The sequence below is a fragment of the Prionailurus bengalensis genome, chromosome E4 (genome assembly GCF_016509475.1).
Source record: "Prionailurus bengalensis isolate Pbe53 chromosome E4, Fcat_Pben_1.1_paternal_pri, whole genome shotgun sequence".
Taxonomy (NCBI): Eukaryota; Metazoa; Chordata; class Mammalia; order Carnivora; family Felidae; genus Prionailurus; species Prionailurus bengalensis.
In genome coordinates, this window is record NC_057360.1 from 6,528,924 (window position 1) to 6,551,082 (window position 22,159).

General features: G+C 37.4%; 1 protein-coding gene across 47 annotated transcripts in view; it reads left to right on the forward strand.

Moving 5' to 3' along the window:
- CEP170 (centrosomal protein 170) overlaps positions 1-22,159 on the forward strand; it is a 126,455-nt gene that overhangs the window by 37,760 nt on the left and 66,536 nt on the right. For all 47 annotated transcript variants that reach the window (XM_043568263.1, XM_043568269.1, XM_043568273.1 and 44 more), the window contains 2 exons: positions 11,595-11,684; positions 18,853-18,931. In XM_043568263.1, the coding sequence (XP_043424198.1) occupies positions 11,595-11,684; positions 18,853-18,931 (169 nt within the window). The remainder of the gene's footprint in view (positions 1-11,594; positions 11,685-18,852; positions 18,932-22,159) is intronic.

A 22,159-nucleotide genomic window follows, 5' to 3' on the forward strand; every position in this document is an offset into this window, starting at 1 on the left:
AGCTGGAAGAGGCAAGGAAAAATAAGATCCTCCTCTAGAAGTGTTGGAAGAAGTATGGCCCTACCAACACCTTGACTTTAGACGTTTATTTGTTTATTTATTTTTAATTTTTTAAATGTTTATTTTTGAGGTGAGAGAGCGAGCAAGTGGGGAAGGGGCAGAGAGGGGGACAGAGGATCTGAAGCAGGCTCTGTGCTGACAGCAGAGAGCTCAATGCAGGGCTCAATCTCACAAACCGTGAGATCATGACCTGAGCCAAGGTCGGATGCTTAACCAGCTGAACCACCCAGGCACCCCTGATTTTAGACTTTTAGAGTCCAGGCTATGAGAGAATTAACTTGTGTTGTTTTAAGCCACCTAGGCACCTAGTTTGTTATGGTACTCCTAGGACACCATTACAATGGCAATTGAGTTTTTAGAAGGCTGTTAAGTTTATTCAGTGGAGCTAAGAATGACTATGGCAGAGGAAGCTTGGGACAGCTGGATTTCCAGATACAAAAGAATGAAGTTGGACCCTTGCTGCATACCACATGTAAAAATTAACTCAAAATGGATCAATGACCTAAATATAAGAGATAAAGCCATAAAACTCATAGAAGAAAACATAGGGATACGTCATCATGACCTTGAATATGGCGGTGGAATCTTAGGTATGACACCATAGCACCAGCAACAAAAGAAGAAGGTAAATTAGACTTCATTAAAATTAAAAACTGTGTATATAAGGATATTGCCAAGAGAGTGAAAAGACAACTGGCAGAATGGGAGAAAATATTTGCAAAACTATGTATCTTATAAAGATTTAATATCCAGAGTATATGAAGAATTCTTACAACTCAACAACAGAAAGACAGCAGCCAACTTAAAAAATGAGCAGAAGACTTTACTGGTCATTTCTTAGAAGAAGATACAATAATGCTCAATAAACACATGAAAAGAAGATGCTCGACATCGTTCATCATTAAGAAATGCAGATCAAAACCTCAGTGAGTTACCACTTCACATCTGTTAAGGTGGCTATAATTTTGTTACAAGAGGAAAATGGGCACCTCGGATGGCTCAGTCTGTTGAGCGTCCAGCTCTTGATTTCAGTTCAGGTCATGATCTCACGGTTTGTGGGTTCAAGCCCTGCATCAGGCTCTGAGCTGGGCGTGGATCTTGCGTAAGATTCTCTTCCCCCCCCCCCCCCCCCCTTTGCCCTTCCCTCCACTGTCTGTCTGTTTCTCTCTGTCTCCTTCTCAAAATAAATAAATTAACTTAAAAAAAAAAAAAGGAAAATGTTGGTGAAGATGCAGAGAAATTGAAATTCTTATATGTTGCTGGTGGGAATGTAAAATGGTGTCAGTGCTGCAGAAAATAGTGCTTCCTCAAAAAGCTGAACATAAAATTTCCATGTGACCAGCAGTTCCACTTTTATATATATACCCACAGTAATTGAAAGCAAGGTCTCTGGGCTCCTGGGTGGCTCAGTTGGTTAAGTGTCCAACTCTTGATTTCAGCTCAGGTCATGACCTTATGGGTCCTGAGATCCAGCCCAATGTTCAGGCTCCATGCTGAATGTGGCACCTGCTTGGGATTCTCTCTCTCCCACGGTCTCTGCCCCTCCTTCTCTCATGCAAGCGTGTGCTCTCTAGAAATAAACTTTTTTTTTTTTTAAAGCAAGATTTCAAACAGATACTTGTATGAATTATACGTACATTATTCACAGTAGCGAAAAGGTGAAAACAACCCACGTGGCCAGGCACAAATGAATAGATGAAATGCAATGTATACATCCACTGGATTATTCATCTGTAACAAGGAATGAAGTTCTCATATATGCTGTAACATAAATGAACCTTGAAAATCTTATGCTAAGTGAAATAAGCCAGACACAAAGGACAAACACTACATGATCATTTCTTTGAAAATAGCTAGAATAGGCAAATTTACAGACATAGGATGAGTTAGAAGCTACCAGTGGCTGGGGGAAAGAAGATTAGGGAGTTATTTCTTAGGAGTTACAGAGTTTCTGTTTGAGGTGATAAAAATTTTTTGGAAATAGATAGTGGTGCATAACATTGTGAATTTAATGAATGCCACTGAATTGTACACTTACAAATGGTTAAGATGGCAAATATTATGCTTTATATATATATATATATAAACATATATATATATATCACCATAATGAAAAAAGGAAATCGATGGCAATAGAATTTTAAAATATCTTTGAATTGATACATTTGATTCATATTGCCTTTATAACAGAAATTTAAAACAAAAATCAGTATTATTTTAATGAGTAGAACCAATATCACAGTATTATAAAGTCAAAAATTTAAAGAACATTTTTATTTAAATTTATAAATGTGATATGGGCATCTATCCTATTTATGACTATTTTTGTTTATGCTTTATTTTTTAAATAGAATGTAAAAGAGATGAGAGAACTCCATGATCAGGCAGGGCAAAGAAACAGTTTTGAACCGTTCCTCAGTCTCCACCCCTAAAGATAACTTCTGCCCTTTATCTGATAGGAGCACACTGGTTTTAGCGCTGCTCTCGACTCTGTGTATTCTCTGAAAGAGATCCAGGAAGAGATTGGCATGCTGGTCATTTGCTAGTTTGAATCAATGCTACATATTAATAGTCCTCTTCCTAGCACTGAAAGACATACGTGGAAGTAAGAACAAATATTTGCAAATTGTATTTAGTTTTTAACTAATTTAATGTTAATTTAATCTTTCCTAGTATAGGAGTAAAATGATACTTAAAATCTTTTATGTAATTTCTTTTTTTTTTTAATGTAATTTCTGAAAAATGGACTATAGTGGTAGAAAAGTGAAGAATTTTGCATTTATACATGCAAAATATATTTGTTTTAAAAGATTAGTGCTGTAGAATTGATGAAATTATGTTTTCCTTTTAAAGGCCTGACATAGCTTAAATGGTTCTGCATTGGTTAGGTCAGTCAGTGTGGTAATTAAAATTGTTAGTAGTGCAAATAGCTAATATTTGATTGCTTTTTAATGAATAAATAAGAGTTCTTTAAAAATTTGGTCGACCTAAGTCTGCATTTATGGTTTTAAGCCCTCCATTTTTAATGTACAGGAAATCACTTGTTAAATTTTAGAATCTCTGCCTCTGAATAATTTTAAGTAATTTCTTACATGTAAAGATTTCAACTACAACTAGATTTGCTGGCATTAAAAGAAAATACTTTGAAGATAATATGGCTTAAACCCAGTGCAGAAGAGAAGAGAAATAAATGATCTATAAGGTTAAATGATCTGTTTGATTATAATTAATTTTTTTTTGTTATTTTATGACAAAAAATAAAGTTTTTTGAGTTTTATATTTTTTGTTACTTCATCTCATTCCAAAAAATGTACTCTAAAGAATGTGATCATCCAGAAGAAAATGTGCCTGGATACTGAAGAGTAGGTAATTACACAAAAGATTCTGGATGAGTTTTCTCACTTAGCTTGGAAGCTTCCAGCAAATTGTGCAGACTTGCTGTGCCTGTCTCTGGCTGTAGACAGATGATCGTGCTGTTTCGTAAGACATATTATGCAAGATGAATCTTGCATAGCCATGGATGAAAAGCCATAAAGTATAATTTATTAGATAAAAATTATACTTTGGAGCAACACATGAATATCACTATTAACAGTACATTCTATTTAAATAGTACTTTCTATTTCTCATTGTTCATTTATGTGATTTTAGATGTTGCTCTCAACAGTTTTCTAAAAGATACAGTCATCCCCATTTTTACAGATGGTAAAATCAAGATTTGGAAAGACTTGGTCACTGGGCCAGTATCATACAACCATTAAGTCATGGAAGCTGGTGTTAGAACCTTTATCATTTTGGCTCAAAAATCAAATGACCTTTCTCTTCCAGCACTTAGCAGCTACTGCGTGTGTGTGTGTGTGTGTGTGTAACCTAAAAAGGACTTGATAACTTAATTCTTCTAGTAAACATGTTCAAACACTTCTTGCAACATATGGTATACTTCTAAGTACAAATAAAGTTGCATTTTTAAAAGTTTGTTACCTAAATTCTAATTTTACCGTCATAAAAATTTTTTAATTTTTCTTTTAATGTTTATTTTTGAGAGAGAGTGTGAGCGGGGGAGGGGCAGAGAGAGGGGGAGACACAGAATCTGAAGCAGGCTCCAAGCTCTGAGCTGTCAGCACAGATCTTGACGCTGGGCTCGAATTCACGAACTCTGAGATCATGACCTGAGCCGAAGTTGGACGCTTAACCAACTGAGCCACCCAGGTGCCCCTGTCTTCATAAAATTTTTAATTGCACCAAATAATTGAATTTTGCTCTGTTTTGAGAAATACCATCATACTAACTGAAATAGCAAAATTATATTTGACTTACTATTTTAATGTTTTAATTTTCATACTGGTGTAAGAACAGTTTCCAGGAGGGTAATGGTATGTTTTAAAGATCATAGGTAACATATTTTCAAAATATGTCTTTTGGAGCACATAGCAAAGGATAAATCACTATTTATTATTCTGATTGTAAAAATGCAGTTGGCTTTTTAAAAAGTCTTTCAGCCACAGTGCCTTTTTTTTTTTTTTTTTGATGAAACAGCAAAACTGTATTTGATTGTTGGATATGAAATTTACTGTCGCATAATTAAAAGGGACTGCTTCAGAGAAAGAAGCATAAAAATAAAATGTGATTTTTTTAATATGAAATTTATTGTCAAATTGGTTTCCATACAACACCCAGTGCTCATACCAACAGGTGCCCTCCTCAATGCCCATCACCCACTTTCCCCTCTCCCACAGCCCCCATCAACCCTCAGTTTGTTCTCAGTTTTTAAGAGTCTCTTATGGTTTGCCTCCTTCCCTCTCTGTAACTTTTTTTTTTCCCCTTCCCCTCCCCCATGGTCTTCTGTTAAGTTTCTCAGGATCCACCTCAGAGTGAAAACATACGGTATCTGTCTTTCTCTGTATGACTTATTTCACTTAGCATAACACTCTCCACTTCCATCCACATTGCTACAAAGGGCCATATTTCATTCTTTCTCATTGCCACATAGTACTCCCATTGTGTATATAAACCACAGTTTCTTTATCCATTCGTCAGTTGATGGACATTTAGGCTCTTTCCATAATTCGGCTATTGTTGAGAGTGCTGCTGTAAACATTGGGGTACAAGTTGCCCCTATGCATCAGCACTCCTGTATCCCTTGGGTAAATTCCTAGCAGTGCTATTGCTGGGTCATAGGGTAGGTCTATTTTTAATTTTTTGAGGAACCTCCACACTGTTTTCCAGAGCGGCTGCACCAGTTTGCATTCCCACCAACAGTGCAAGAGGGTTCCCGTTTCTCCACATCCTCGCCAGCATCTATAGTCTCCTGATTTGTTCATTTTAGCCACTCTGACTGGCGTGAGGTGATATCTGAGTGTGGTTTTGATTTGTATTTCTCTGATGAGGAGCGATGTTGAGCATCTTTTCATGTGCCTGTTGGCCATCCGGATGTCTTCTTTAGAGAAGTGTCTAGTCATGTCTTCTGCCCATTTGTTCACTGGATTATTTGTTTTTTGGGTGCAGGGTTTGGTGAGTTCTTCATAGATTTTGGATACTAGCCCTTTGTCTGATACAGCCACAGTGTCTTTAAAAAATACTTTAAAACAGTGATGACACACCATGGCCATCTTTCTTTTTCTCTTCAGGTTTTTTTAGTCTGTGTGTCCCTGTATGTCTGTGTTTTTCTTAAATGTTTTAATAGGAAAAATAAATAATACAAGAAGTAATAATAATGTTAAAAAGTAACCATTTCATATCCAAAGCATATGTGACACATATTAGGTGGTCATTGGTGCCACTTCATGTTAGCTTTTAGGTAGAGATTTGCTTTCCATTGTGCCTGGCCTGGAATTGTGTTTTTGTGTTTTTAGTTGATTTGATAACAGGCTTTTTGTTGTTTGTTTTTGTTTGTTTTGTTTTTGCAGAAAAGGAAATATTTCTTAAACAAATGAAACCATATTATTACTTCATTTTTATACTCTTATTTTCCAAAATTTCCTGGTTTTATAATTATCTTGTCTGGGGGCCAGAATTTTGTTGTGACTGCTTTGGTTCTGTTGTTTAAAGCTACCCAGTTTGTAGGTTTCTTAAAATTTGGTCTGATCTTTGTAAGTTCAGTACTTTTGATATTTTAATCTCTAAGAAAATTTTTCTACCTTCATTCTTTATGAAGTGAGATTGGCTAAACAGCATGTATTTTCTTTCTAATAAACCTTTCCTGAGCATCTACAATGCACTAGGCCCTATGCTGGCTTCCAAGGGATCAATGCATATCCCAGGCAGGGTCTCCCTGTCCTTGAGGGCTTATTGTCTAGTAGAAGGAGATGTGCATGTAAACAAATATAGACGTTACGACATAGAATGTTGGTGTGGGATGCACAAAAGACAGATTAATCAGTCCCTACCTGCAAGGACATAAGATGAGAAGTGTGGAAAGAACTCATGGAGGAAATGGCTTGAGCTGAATCTTAAAAGATGAATAAATGGTTTCTGGAAGGTTTAGAGTATGATGGAGTCCATGGTATTAAAGACAGCATGACGTTCAGTGTCTGTTTAGGTAATTAAAATAGTTCCTTATAATTTACGTATAGAATATGAAGGAAAACGTTTGGAAGTTAAAAGAGACCAGACCTTGGAGGGCATGTGCTGAATTAAAGCTTATATGTTTTACCTTAACCAGCAAGTACACCTAGGAGGTTTTGCACAGGGAATTACTGCCTTGTTAAATGCCTCCCTGTTATGTCTTTGAAACCTTACAAACAAACCTGTGAGATTAGTCTATCTTCTTTATAGATGACTCAACAAAGATTAGTCATTTTACCAAGGTCACACAGCTGCCAGATGTCGTGACCTGTTCTTTTGGACTCCAGCACCTGCTCTTTAAACTATCACTCTACATTCATTACTGCTAAGGAATTGGAGCTTGGAATCGGTGGAAGCACTTAGGAGGTGATAATAATCTAGAAAGTGAGGCAAAGTTCAAGAGAAGAGAGAATTCTTTGAAATGAAAAGGCAACAGAGTGCTAGCGGGAAGTTAGGATGTGCTTCCTAGTTATATAATGAGGGACGGGGAGAAAAAGAGTTTCAGATCTATTGTTTTTTGGCATAGAAATGAATATAATAGAGGTACAGAAGATGCACTTTTGGGGAATAAGATCATGAGTTTGAGGTTCTGAAGGGACATCCAGATTGAGATATTCAGTAGAAAGCAGGAAATAAATAAGTGAAGCAGAGCCGGAGTAGTCTGGGCAGAAGGTAGAGGTTTAGTAGAGTTTTGAGCATGAAGAGGTAGCAGAAGCCAGGGGGAGCTGGATTACAGAGAAGGAGGTAAAGTCGGGGTGACGGGTGGTTGCGTGGGAGAAAAGGAAGGGTCGGAGTATTAGATGTCCTGCTGCAGTCAGAGAACTGAGGTAGCATACTCGTCAATTATTGTAAATAAGTGAGGAAACTGGAAGAATAGAGGAATGTAGTCCTAGAGAAAAATACTACAGTTTAGATTCCAGAGGTAGAATCAGTTTTGTAGAAGGTTTAGGCAATGGGAGCAATATGCCAGGATAGGGTATGGAGTTTGGTTGTGGAAGTCAAGAAGGCCAGATTTTTATATGGATTGTCTACATAGATGTTGAAAATCAATCACGATGAAGTAGGAGTTTGTACAAAAAGAAAGACTGAACCATAACTCCCAAACTTCAGTCAGAAAGTGAGAATGAGGGCTGCATGTGACTCTTGACCTTGGGGTCATAGAGTTCAAGCCCCAATTTGGGGGTACAGTTTACTCAAAACAAAGAGTGACCACAGATGATTGCAGCAACCTAGGAAGGGTGTGTGTGTGTGTGTGTGTGTGTGTGTGTGTGTGTGTGTGTGTGTATGTGTATGGAAATATATAGTATGTATATATACTTGTATTTATATTTATAGGTGCATAACAAGAACTTCAAAAAAGGAAAGGGCTTTTCCCCTTCAGGGGGAAAGTAATGGCCAAAAGCCACAGTGTAAACTGTGTGAATTCATTCTGTGTCTCTGAATTCAGCAGAATGGTGGATTTGGGAGGACAGCATCCACTTTAAAGGAATGCTGTAGAAATAGTGTTCTCAGGGGGAAAACCAGATTTCAGTTAAAGGAAGGAAGTAGGAGGTAAATATCTGTGAGAGCTTGAGAATGAAGAGTTTCTGGTAAGGCGGATTCTCAGCAGCAATGCAAAGCCTTGGGAAGAGAGTCTTTCTAGACAGTGAAAATCAAGAGGAAGGAGGCACACTCTTCTGGATATTACCTATAAGGAGATAGTGACTAGAGGGTCTTGATTTTTGTTTTTTTTTACTGAGGTGTAATTGAGTTACAACATTATTAGTTTCAAGTGAACTGCAATAATCATATGTATATAGTGAGAAGCGATCACCGTAGTAAGTGTAATTAATATCGGTTCCCCTACAAAGCTGCAGAAAAAATTTGTTTGCTTGTGATAAGGAGGCTTGCATTCTTATTGGAGGCTTAAAGTGACAAGAATAACAGAACTGGTAAAAATTGACAATCTTTGCAGTTTATGCCTGATCAGCTAAGACTTTCCCGTTAGAATCAGAAACTCGATGAAGTTACAGTCTTTGTTAGGATTTAAATTATGTGCTTCTGAGATACTATCGGATTTTCATTGAGATAGCCAAATGGGTTGTGAAAATTAAGTTGTAACACACCTTCTCCTGGCTAGTTTAATCTAGAGAAAATGAGAATATGATTATCTGGAAATGAAATGGGTTAATTAATACTTAAGTGGTTAGATGTAAAAAGCAAACCTTTCTTATTCCTTCAGTTTTTCTTGACCACTCACTTAGATGTATTCTCTATAATCTTGGCTTTTTGCTGAATTTCTTTGATGGGTACTGAAACACACTGGCACTTTGAAGACAGTGGGTAACCAAAAACAGGAATGTTTTGTTTTGCTTTCTTTCCTTGGCTGTTACTTTTTAAAGAGTTACACAAATGGGAATGACTTGTTCTGTTTTATGATAACTCTAGCCTTAAGTTTGTAAGACCAATCTTCTCAAAAAGTTACTACCCTATTTACTAAGTTGCTTTTTCTGATCCCACATAACATCCTCACTCCTTCACCCCCCAACTCCAAAGTTGGAATGGTGTCTCAATTCAGTGCACTCTGTCGTTTTCTTATGTCTTAAGTTGGCTCTATGTTGTGTAGGAGGCATTCTTGTACTTACCAACCCCCATAAACATTTTGAGGGCAAGATGCGTATCAGATTCAAGATTTCCAGGTTTCTGGCAAGTTGTTGACTTAGTCATGTGGCCTCTCCTAATTATCTCCTCCTTGAACCATTTTGTTCTCCTTCTCTCTGGTCCGTGTTGACCACTTCCCTCCAAAGCTGTGACGACTCCCTGGCTCCATGCGCAGCCATTTGGCTTGTTTTCCATATCTAACTGTAACTTCCCTTCCCTGTATGATTTTTCTTTTCTCTGCTCTCATTGAAATTTCCCCCCATGAATTTCAGTACACCATGCTAAGACTTGAGCTCCTACTATTTTCTTCCTCACAGAGATTATTTATGATGGATGTTTCATTCATATTTATTAAGAGCCTACATATACCTGAAATCTCAGTTGCCTTACAGCATGTGATTTTTATCGTTAGACTAATTCAACTTGGTAAATCTGCAGTATGGAGGAATTATTTTCCTAATGGTGCCACATTTCTTTTTGTCACCCTAATAACTGAATTTAGGATTTCATTAAACAGAGCAACGATTTAAAACACAACAGTAAAAACTAAAAGTTTAAGTAACTTTTAGATTAATGCAGATGTTTTGTATTGGTTACAGTTATAAGTTGACACAATAATTGGTTTTCAGGTAAGTTGTAGAGAAGTGGCATTAATACTGCTCTGCCCAAAGTCGCTTTTGAGTCTGGGGTTTGCAGTTTGTCCTAGAGAAACTGAGGTTTCAGAGAAAACCAAACCAAAACCCAACTTTTAAAACTTTTAAGAATGAAAATGTACGTGTGATGAATGTTTAGGTTTTGTTGGAAGATTATTTTAGGTCACATACTGTTTCTCTCTAACGTACTTAGAAGGAAAACCAAAACTTTTTCAATATGGGATTTAAGCTAATTGAGGCAAGGACTTTTAATTTTGGTGATACTTTTTTGGATAGGACAATGTCAACTAGGATTTACATCTGTACTGTTATTTTATTAGCTGCTGACCCTCTCCTCATTTTGTGGGTGTGGCTGGGAGTTAGGCCGTGGTTGCTATTGGCTGTAGCTGAAAGTATCAGAAGTTAACGTTTCTTCTGGTGTCCTTGTTTCTGTCTCTCCTGTGGTTTTTTGAGTGTCCTTAGAGACCCTTTTTGCTCAATAATCTGAATTTAGCCATTTTTTCCATTGTAATCTCTTACTGTGTGCATGTGTAAACCCCTGTGGTTTGGAGGGTAGCATTTGGAGGGAAAGGAAGCATTCCATAATGCTATGATTAGTTCTCAGTCTTTCAGTGAGGTCATGACCTCCACAAGTGCATCTCACCTCTTCCTGAGGTGAGACAGGAAGGCTAGAGGAGACTGGAGTTCGGGATTCCTGTTCTCCCATGTCATTTAGGTGCTGGTAAAAGCCACGTTGGTTGAGCACTGGTAAAGTAGTCTTCCTGGAGGACAGGCGCTTGGTGACAGAATGCTCTGGGTGTATTTCATTCTTATACTGAGGGGAACTCAAGAAGAGTTTCTCCAGTCTTCACCCTGACACCCTTGTGGGGCTCCCAGGGTAAAGCTCATGAACCCATGGCAGTGATGGCCCCCAGTGCTGTGTCCCTGGGAGCTTTTGTCTGCAAGCTAGTTCGCATTCACATCTCTAGCAATTACACATCTTACCCTTAAGTTTTCTTGCCCTGCCGGCTACAGCCATGGTTTCTGTGTTCAGGAAGCTGTGATTCTCTGATTTCACCTCTCTCTCTAGTTGTCAGGGTGGCAGTTGGCCATATGACCTCAATTCTCTGATAAAATAAAGACAATTTTTGATTTTCAGTTTGTGCATCTTTTCTCTTGTAAGGATGGGACTGATGACTCCAGGCTCTTGACATGTTGGACTGGGAACTGGAAGTCCTGTCTCTTCCCATGTGGGATACTTCCTTTGCTTTTTGTATACCAAGGTTCACAGAGTAGCCCTCAGTGTTACTGAGTTCAGATTCATTGTGGTTCTCAGACTGTTTCTTCCTGTGACTGGATTGATATTTCTTTCAATAAAAGTTTCCACAGGCCTTTATACAGTTCATCTTTCAGGTGCTTCTATCTACAGACAACTCGCTAAGCTCTGGAGCGTGAGCTCATGTGCATGGACATCCGAAGAACATCTTCAAATTTTGGCAGCTTTCTTCTTTGGGGAGTGATGCCAAAGTTGTGTTATATAGTAGTAACACAGTTTAAATCTCATTTAATCCACTTTTACTTTGATATTTCCTGATACTTATCTGTTATCCTATTAATATGAAGTATCTAGCCAAAAAACTTTGTGTTTGTTATTCTAGTATTTTCTTGTATTTACTAACTCAGAAAACTTCCTTTCAGTCCCGTAGTGTGGATAAGCAACATGCTGTAATCAATTATGACACTTCTACAGATGAACATTTGGTGAAAGATTTGGGCAGCCTAAATGGGGTAAGTGAAGATTTTCTCTTTTGCTTTATTTGAATATTTTTTTTAATATTGTAAGTAAACAGATCAGGTTATAGTTGCTATTTGTGTTAGATTTCCTTCTCTTTAGTTTGCATTTTACTTTCTTTCTGGGTTTTTTTGTTTGTTTGTTTGTTTGTTTGTTTGTTTGTTTTTTGCGTGCATGCGCAAGTTGGGGAGGATCAGAGAGAGAGAGGGAGGGAGACACAGAATCCAAAGCAAGCTCCAGGCTCTGAGCTGTCAGCACAGAGCCCGACACAGGGCTTGAACCCACAAACTGCGAGATCATGACCTGAGCCAAACTAAGTTGGACACTTAACCAACTGAGCCACCCAGACACCCGGGTTTGCATTTTACTCCTAAAGGCTTATTAGGTACGTGGCACTTTGGGGACCATACAGTAGAATATGGAATGAGCCCATGTTCCCAAGAAACTGTATAGGCAGTAAATACAGGAATGCAGACAGTTGCTGGTTCTTACTATCCATAATGGTTAAAAAAGACTTCTTTAAGGAGATGAAATGAAATTTGACCTCACCGGATGGTTTGAATTTATATGTGGGAGAATAGTGGAAAGCCATGGCAGTAAGTATGAAAAAAAGGACTCTTGGGAGCCCAAGAAGTATAGGTTAACTTAGAAGATAAAGGTGAAAACATAGTTTGATGCCAGCTGCTGGAGAACTTTCTGTGCTAGAGTAAAAAAGACAGGAAACACATCCATTAACCTGAAACATGTGACTTTGTGATCTAAACACCAGTATTCATTATTGCTTTTCTGTATTCCTGCTTTGAAGATATTTTTGTGTTACTGCAGTGAGGTTTTTTTCCTAATTCTTCATTTGGTCTTTCCACATTGTTGGAACATAACTAGCCACAGACTAAGAGAATGCTGAAGTATTGAATAATTTCTTATTTTTTAATTTTCTAATAGCCTTGGTAATATAAGCTGATGCAATATTTGTCTACATCTGTGCTGTTGAAATTACTAAAATGAATTTAACAGAAACTAAATGTATCCCCACTGCTTCCAACTGCCACTGCTTTTTGAAATATACATTCAACTTTATGCAGATTTTGGGATGAGCACTGGGTGTTGTATGGAAACCAATTTGACAATAAACTTCATATATTGAAAAAAAAATAAACTTTATGCAGAAATTGAACAATTATAGTGAAACATTGTTTTCTTGTTCTAAGTTGCCCTGGTACTGAAGGACTGATGTTTAATCTTTGAGATACTTTGTTTTTCTATTAGTTTTATTCTAGGCTTTGTTTGTTTCTCATGGCACACAGAATTAAGTCTCAATTCAGGGTTGAACCAAAATCCCTCACATTTGACACTTTTCCAGATTCCTGCTCCCTCGGGCTTTCCCTTGTCCTGCCTCCCGAATAGTAGTTCTGCTGCTGTCCGGTCTCCTCCTCCGAATACTTTGTTAGATTTTCTTCAGCCTAGTAGTTCTCCCATCTGCCTTGTCATTTAGAAAAGTTGTACTTATAAATTTGTACGAGTCAAGCCCAGATTCCACTTCTTCCTGAAGGGAAGGAACAAAGGAACGGTATTTAGGAATATTAACTTGCTGACGTCATTAATAACACGTGGAGCAGGTAAAGCAGAAACAGAGCAGACTAGGTAGAAACCGTTCTAACGTGAGACAGGTAAGTAAGCTACTGTGATTCCCAGTTCCCAGTTGCAGAACTTCTTTCGTCCTTCTCCACATCTGTACGCCTTTGTTTTAATCTTGATTTGGGGTGCTTTCTCTGCTTTGTATTACATCTTCTTTTACTTCTCTGTCACCGTGTTGAATCATGAGCTCCTGAACAGTCACGAACATTTACTCAGGAGTCTGCACAGTGCACGAATACAGTTAGTCTTTTTTTGATGAAATTGAATTTATTTTCTTTATTAAGGAATTTATGGAGAAAAATTTTAACTTCTGTATGTGGACTATTTTAACAATGTTATGTTCCGGTTTTAAGCCAGAAAGATTGATCTTTACCACAGTGCTATGCATAGATGTCTTTACATTATTATCTTGGAAAATAATAAGTGAGAATTACATCACAGTGTTTTATTCTTTTACAAGACTGGGATCAAATATAAAAATTACTTGTTTTTCATTATAAAAAGAAGTCAGGTGAAGTACTTCTAAGTTTCTCTAGGTTGACCTTTCTTCATAATTCGATTATACTCAGTAATTCTGTGGAAGATAATAACTCATAGGGGGCAACATTTGTATTTTGAACTTGAAATCAGTACCTAGATTTGAATGTCAGTCTGTAATTTACCAGTCCTAAACACAGGGACAATCACTTTCTGAAATTTGGTTTCCTCATACATCTTCATATTTGTGAGTGTGAGGCCTGACAAGTTCAGTTCCCTTGTTTTAGCTTTCAGATAATGAAATGGAAATTCCTGCTCAGTAGTACTGGCGTGGGGATGCAGCCTGACGACAGTACGTGTGAGTTTGTGCCTGTTACGGAACTTGGGAGCATCCGTCACACAAGCGATAACTGTGCTCCGACCCGGATGGCAGCCTAGGGAATACACCAGAACAGAGTTGTGCACCACCAGCTGCCGTGCGCTTAATCCATAAGGAGACCGTTTGCTCTTCATATTCATATAACTCTAGAAATTTGAGCATCAGGTTAACAGCAGTAATTTCAGAAGTCAGGGGACACGATGTAGTGGTTATGAGCCCCGCTTGAATTCTTACCAGTGACGTAACTGTAGACGGGTTACTTAATTTTTCTGTTCCTCAGCTTTTTTAATGTTCGTAGCAAAATGGCGTTTCTCTCAGGTTGTACCAAAGCTATAAATAAGTTCATAATTGTAAATGATTAGAACAGTACGTGGTGAGCATTCAGTAAGTGCTGGCGGTGGTGGTGTGGCAAGCAAAGCAGTTAAAACGAGTTCAGCACCCTGGAGCCTACATGCTTTCCAATGAATCCACTGCCTTATTTTTTTTAAAAGCACGTACCAACTAACCCCAACTTATAAATAACTCTTAACTGTGACCACTTTCACTCCTCCCCTTTCATCCTACCCTAAAAGAACACTCCCAGGGGACCTAGATTTATGCTTGATGTTATTGCTACCAAAATGAGATTGCTCTGCCTAAGGAAGCTGGAACGGGTTTTGTTGCTGATGTTATGGTGGCCTGTTTCCCCGCAAGTCCCTGGAAGCTTCTCCTGTGAGAACCCTTATTTGCCTTCACTTCTTCCTGCCTCCCTCTCCCACTGGGGCACTTGCCCCTCTGAGAGCCACTGTGGCCTCTGCCATGTGCCTCCCGTGGCATTCTACCTCTGGCTTTTGTTCTAGGCTGCCCCCTCAGCTCCCTGTGTTCTAGCTTCTGCTGGATCCCCTTTTCGCACTGGAGTTTCTACCAGCATCAGACCACAGTGGCGTAGAGTGGAGAGAGTATGCAGAGGAGAGGGAAAAAAGAGATGACTTTTGTCTCTGGCAGTGTGATTAGGGTGGTTACGCCCCTGGCCACTCACTCTGTTCAGATTTCCCAGAGCGTTAATACAATACACAGTGGTTATGTGGTTTTATGCAATCAATTACGCAATTTCGTTGTATGTCAAATAAATAGATGTTTTTCTAGTTTGGTTTGCTTCTATGAGCTAGTGGTTTGGAAGAGGGAGTTTGAAGAGCTGGCCTGGCTCGGGCACCCATCCTTCCTTGAGTTGGAGAGAATGTGGGATTTGTAGTTCAGAGACCTCAGTGTGAATCCCAGCTCTTATTCCACTTATGAACTCAGATGTTTGTCAATTCATTCTCTGTGCCTCCTTGTTGTTGTCTGTTCCTCCTACAAGGCACAAGTGTGATCAAATGGTGTTGACGTAAGGAATCAATCCTATTTTTCCCCATGTTTGACTTACTAAAATGCTCCATAATTGATTTACTTAAATGATTTTTTTTCTTTTTTTTTTTTTTTTTTGCCTGTTGCTCTTTGAAATTTTCTCTCCTCCTTGTGTAATTTCAGACCTTCAGGAGACTTTTTCCCTTCAGATGTTTTCACTTGCATTTTTGTAAGCTGAAACTTTGCGTTTGGCTCATATTTCCTAAGCCTTTTTAGACCTTAGGGAATATTTCTGTCATAAATGCCAGCATATTAAAATTGTATGTTTCTCGTTCTGCAAGTACCTACCTAGTATGTATGTTAAACACACAGTAGGTGCTTAATAATTAAGAGAATTGAGCTGTCTTAAGCTTTGCATGGATCTGATTGGTCATGTTAAGCCTTTTGAGTAAAATGGTTGTTTAAGTTGAAACAATTTTAAGTAAAACTGGCTTAGAAGTGTGGCATTCCTTGTATGTCAGGTATCTAATTGCTTGTCTTCTGCATACTAAACATCAGTGAATTAATGTTTTCTTTTATTCTTTTCTTTTCCATCATTTGAAAAAGCTCTTCTGTTTTGTAACTCTACATAGAATATTTTGGTAAACTCAAGGTTTAACTTTTTTTTTTAATGTTCATTTTTGAGGGAGACAGAGAGAACGTGAGTGGGGGAGGGGCAGAGAGAGAGGGAGACACAGAATCTGAAGCAGGCTCCAGGCTCCGAGCTGTCAGCACAGAGCCCTACGTGGGACTTGAACTCACGGACCATGAGATCATGACCTGAGCCAAAGTCAGACACTTAACTGAATGAGCCATCCAGGTGCCTGCCTCAGGGTGTAACTTTTAAAACACTGTAAAATGTTCATTTTGGAAATGAACATGAAATTAAAGCTTATAAATGCCTGTATTCAAAATTTTCTTTATATTAACATTTTACTCTTTCTGTGAAGGATGTTGGAAGCTTATTTTCTAGGATTACTCATGCATCATACTAAGGTGTGATCTCAAATTTTAGCAGTATGCCACTATCTTCATATATCTGTGCTTGAAATTAAGACTATAACTTCTAATTTTTTCTATAGATTTATAAATTGGTATTCTGTGACCTATTACAAAGTGCTAGTCGTGCATAGGAATTTGAGCATATGACCATAATTACATAATTTGCTGTAATATTTTACTGTATATCACTTAGGACCCTTCTGAACTTCCTCACCATGGAGGGAGCTTTCCCAGATAAGGTATCATGGCCATCTCAAATCCAATAAAATAGAAGATTTTAAAAAATGGAATTCACTAGGAAAAAAGTAATTTTTAAAGTTTCAGCTTATCAGAGGAAAACCTGGGTATTTATATGATATCTGCATTCTGGGCAGTTAAGTATAACATTGTTCTGTGTTCTGTGAATCTAGCAAATTCCAATTTAACTTCCAACGTGCCAGGAAAAATAGTCATCACCATTTGCCATCTGTGTCTAGTTGACTCTTTGTCTTTTTACAAATAATTTGCGGAAGTAAGGATAAAAGGATAATGAAAAACAACTTGAAATTTTAAGTAAAAATTAGTCATGACAAGCTCATATTTTTATTTCATATTTTTCTGGTTTTGAAAGGTATGTAATACACAAAATGGGTATTGTTCATCAGTTGTCAAGGGAGACCTGGGATATATATCCGTTTTGTAAATGTTGCTTTTCAAATTTCAAGTACATATCCAGCTGGTTCTAGCTTATCATTATTTCTAGTTCTTCTTGCATTGTATTGTCAAAATGCATTATTTTTAAGACTTTGATAGCTTATAGTTTTATTAAGATGATAGCTTTCTTCTATTATTGCAAAACATTTCTCAGTTTTAGATTTGTTAACAGAAGGTTAATTTATTTCTTTTTACATCATCTTTGCTTCTAGTTACCTGATAGATACCTGCCTTGGGCATTTATCCACTTAGAAACTAAATGAAATAAGTGTTGGAAAACATCAAAAGATGAAAGAATGCTGTGAAAATGTGAAATACAGAATTGTTCAAGTTCTTATTGAAAAATATTTAATTATTTGTTGAAATGGTACTATTTTGGATATATGGGTTGGGTTAAAATATAGCATTAAAATTAATCTCACCTTTTATATTAACTTTTTTTAATGCACCTACTGGAAAATTTAATAGTATATGTTTGGCTTGCATTTGGGGCTTGCACTATATTTCTGTTGGATAGCAATGTTCTGGGCAATTCCATTTTCTTCTGTTTTATTATTATATTGGTCATTTTCAGCATAGTTAGAAATAATTGATGAGTAATGATAAAATAATGATGTGAAATAGCACAGTGTTTCAAAAAAAAAAAAGGAAAAGTAAGATCAGTAAGATCCCATAATGTATCTTAGAGTCATAAAAAGGTCTAAAAGACTCATATGGCAATTGTGAAATAGAATAGCAGTTTTATTCCTTTTTTTTTTTTAAGTTTATTTCTTTATTTTGAGAGAGAAAGGAGAGGGCATGTGCTTGTGAGCAGGGGAAGGGTTAGAGAAGAAAGAGGGAGAGAGAGAGAATCTCAAGCAGGTCCAGAGACCAATGTGGGGCTTGAACCCATGAACCGTGAGATCACGACCAGAGCTGAAACCAGGAGTCAGACACTCAACTGACTGAGCCACCAGGTGCCCCAGTATTTCATTACTTTTATTCTTAGAATTCTTCTAAAGAACAAAAAGAAAATATACTTTAAAAAATGGAATAGGGGCACCTGGGTGGCTCAGTCAGTTGAGCATCTGACTCTTGGTTTTGGTTCAGGTCATGATCCCACTGTTTTGAGTTCGAGCCCTGTATCAAGCTACTGATTGGGATTCTCTCTCTCTCTGCCCCTCCCCCACTCGCTCGAGCTCTCTCTCAAAATAAATAAATTTTTTAAAAAAGTAATGAAATATCAGACCTCACAAATAATTAGAATTGTCCGAAAAAAGCTAAAATTGAGTCCCCTGCATCCTGATGATATATCAAAAGTTAAGTATTTTACAATTTGCCAGCTTCACATTAGGAGCTTTTCTTAGCATCATTTTTAAATGCCTATATTTGTCTTGGCAGCGTGATGGACTTAGAGGAGGTACAGCCTGGTTCTTTGTGTGTTCAATTATTAATAAAAGACTTAGTATGAAAATCACTTATCAGCCTATAAGATGCATGGCACATTTTGTAATACACAAGCTGTGTTAGCCACCATAGCTAATGTATTTTTAAGTATAAGGTTTGAGTGTTTGTTTGTCTGAAATATAATAATTAATACTTCATATATAACCTAAGATCTTTTTCTCTCTTTGTAGACTTTTGTGAATGATGTAAGGATTCCAGAACAGACTTATATCACCTTGAAACTTGAAGATAAGCTGAGATTTGGATATGATATCCTTATATGATTTTGTGCATTTATTGAATTTATTCATAAAGCTTTCTGATGTACATTAACATTTCTTGATCTAAGAATTTTCAGTAAAGGCATGCTAGAAGTCTCTTTGCCCTCCCATACTAAAATACATGTTTAAAAATAATACATATATTTTCTGGTTGTTATGCCTATTCCTAAAAATAATCCTAGAAAAGTTGATGGACTCAGCTTTTCCCCCATCCCTATAGTTTCAGCAGTGGTATTTACATGTGTAATTTGGGTATCAGAGAATGTAACAAGGAGAGGACAAAGGACTGTCTAATATTAGCCCAGCCTAGGGATTTTGTTGTTGTTTGGATGAGCATGGCACAGATCAGTGTCCCGGGAGGAGTGTGAGAACTTATCCCTACCTTTTTTTCCCATTCGTACTTTTACTCTGTTTTAAGAATTCTGTCTCTATCACTTATTTAACTCAGAGTTTTCAGTATCCTATATCTTCTGAGACCCATACTCCCTGGCTCAGTTCATTATACAGTTAGTGTGTATTTAAAATTCTTTCGTTAAAAATAGGATTCTAGGGGCGCCTGGCTGGCTCATTCAGTAGAGCATGCGACTCTTGATCTCAGAGTTTGAGCCCCACGTTGGTTGTAGAGATTACTTAAAAATAAAATCTTTTAATAAGTAAATAAGTAAGTAACAAAATAGGATTCTAGGAAGTGAGTGGGGACATGACTTTGACCTCCCTAGGGTATAGTAAAGAACCACTAGTGAAGAAGAATAAAGCATTTCTATTCATATAAGGCAAAAAGCTTTGAAATAAAGGGGACTGACTTTATTTAATTAAAATATACATATTCCACCTTATACTGAATGTTTTTCTTGAGTTTTCATTTTTCAGTTACTACATTTTTCTGGACTTTAATATTGAAGAATATATTGAACATTGGCAAGTCAGATGGACTTTTATCACTATACTATAGCAAATGTAGTCTCAGCTACCTGGAGTTGATACATAGATAAAATAAACGTACTAACACTTTAAAATTGTTCTTAAAGCATAACCAGTTTTTTTTTTAGATTTAACTTAAAATTTATGAAAAATAGTTTTTAGCACATCATATGAACTTTATACTTGTACAGCAAAGGAACATTGAAAAGTGAAACCATTGAATCTTAGTATTTATGAGTTGTAAATACTTTTAAGAATATGAATCACATAAAATGATTAAGAATTAACATTAAAGCCTTGATCCATGGACCATTTTCCACCAGCATAAAAAGTTTCATCAAACAATAAATGCAAATAAATATATTTTGAATTTAAATACCTCCTTAATCTGATTCAAAACATGAGAAAATAGAAAATCTGAGTTGCAATAAAACTCTATAATGTTTACTTTGACTTTTAAATCAAGAGAAAACTGTTGAGGGGCTCCTGGGTGGCTCAGTCGGTTGAGCATCTGACTTCAGCTCGGGTCATGATCTCACAGCTTGTGAGTTTGAGCCCCATGTCAGGCTCTGTGCTGACAGTTCCGAGCCTGGAGCCTGTTTCAGATTCTCCTGGAGCCTGTTTTTTCTCTCTTTGCCCCTCCCTCGCTCACTCGCTCTCTCCCTCTCTGTCTCAAATAAACATTAAAAAAAAGGAAAGAAAACAACTGCTGAGAAATAACTCCCGCTTTTACAATTTGTGTAGTGATTTCTTAGTAGTGAACTAATACTTGTTTTTTATATACCAGCTCATAATAGCAATAGGGGTTGCTGGGACAAATGTTTTGTTGGTTCCAAAGGACTTTCTTCGTGTTATGAATCGGTGTTGAACCAGAACTGTTATCCAAATCTTCAGAGTAGGCTCAGTAAATTCTATTATTTTAAAATAGCATCTATTGCTTATGGTTTTTGAAAATTATACATAAATGAACATTAGGATGAAATTTTATTGTATGGGATGAAATTTTTAAAACAAATTTTATATGTTACATTTACCTGTTTTATATTTGGCTGAAATAATTGTGCTTTATTTTTATTAAAATTAAGCTTAATAGTTAGCCAGTTTACGAACTCCTCTTCTTTGGAGTGGAAAACTCTTTATTACAATGTCATAGTAATAGAAGGAACATCTTACCATGAATTGAGATAGAACTGAAGACACAAAATTTATCTGCCACAAGCGCTTTCTAATTAAAGAAATTAAGTGATTTGGAAAAGCCAGTAGTGGAAGAAATATCCAAGTTTAACAAATGACTATAAACTCATGAGGGATAATAATCCCTGCAGTAATCAAAAAGGAGCTCTTAAGTGTCCAAGTGGCCAAACTTTAGCAGATATGCAAGCCTAAGGTTATTCACTTCACAGTTATTAAATGTGTGTATCTCCTGTGTGCTGGGAGATCCTTGTCCCCATGGTCTGGGGACACAAAAGTGAAAGAAACAGACCACTCTGTCCTCCTGGCGATTATACTTGTCCTCCTGGCGATTATACTCTACTGGGGTTGAAGGAAGCTGACAGCACACAAAAAAAGAATAGTAGAGGATGGTAAGTTCTGTGGAGAAAAAGTGTAACTGGGGGATCCAGAGAGCTCGTGGTGGTGAGTGAGAAGTTGTAATTTTAAAAAAGGATATTCATGGAGCCCACAGTGGAGCAAAGATAAGGAGAAAGTAAAGAAGCTGGCCATATGGATATCAGGGGAAATTGCTCTTCAGGAAGATAGAAGAGTTAAATACAAAGGACTTGAAGCAGCAACATGTTTGGCATGTTTGAAGAACAGCCTTCAAAAGTCATTGTGGTTGGGACCAGTAAAGAGTAGGAAGATGGGGTATGGGAGCGGGGTGCACATCAGCCCTAACAGACCATTGCAAGGATTCTGACTTCTATTCTAAGTGAAATGGGGAGCCATTTACAGGGGTTTGACCAGAAGAGAGACATGATAATGACTTACTTAGAAACATCCTGTGGCTATTCTTGTTCAAGAAGACTAAGGATGGAAGTGGGCCGCGGTGAAAAGAGGGAGGTGAGTTAGGAGGCTGTGTAGTAGCCCCAAGTGAGTCAGAGGTTTACAGCAGGGTGGTGAAAGAGGAGGTGGTGAGGAATCAGATTATGGGTGCATCTTGAAGAGGAAGCCAGTAATATTCTTGATTAGATTGGAAGTAGAATGAAAGAAAGTCCACGATTTGGCACTTGATCTCAGCAGTTGGAAAAATAGAGTCACCATTAACTGACAGAATTCTGTGGGTAGAGTGAATTTCATG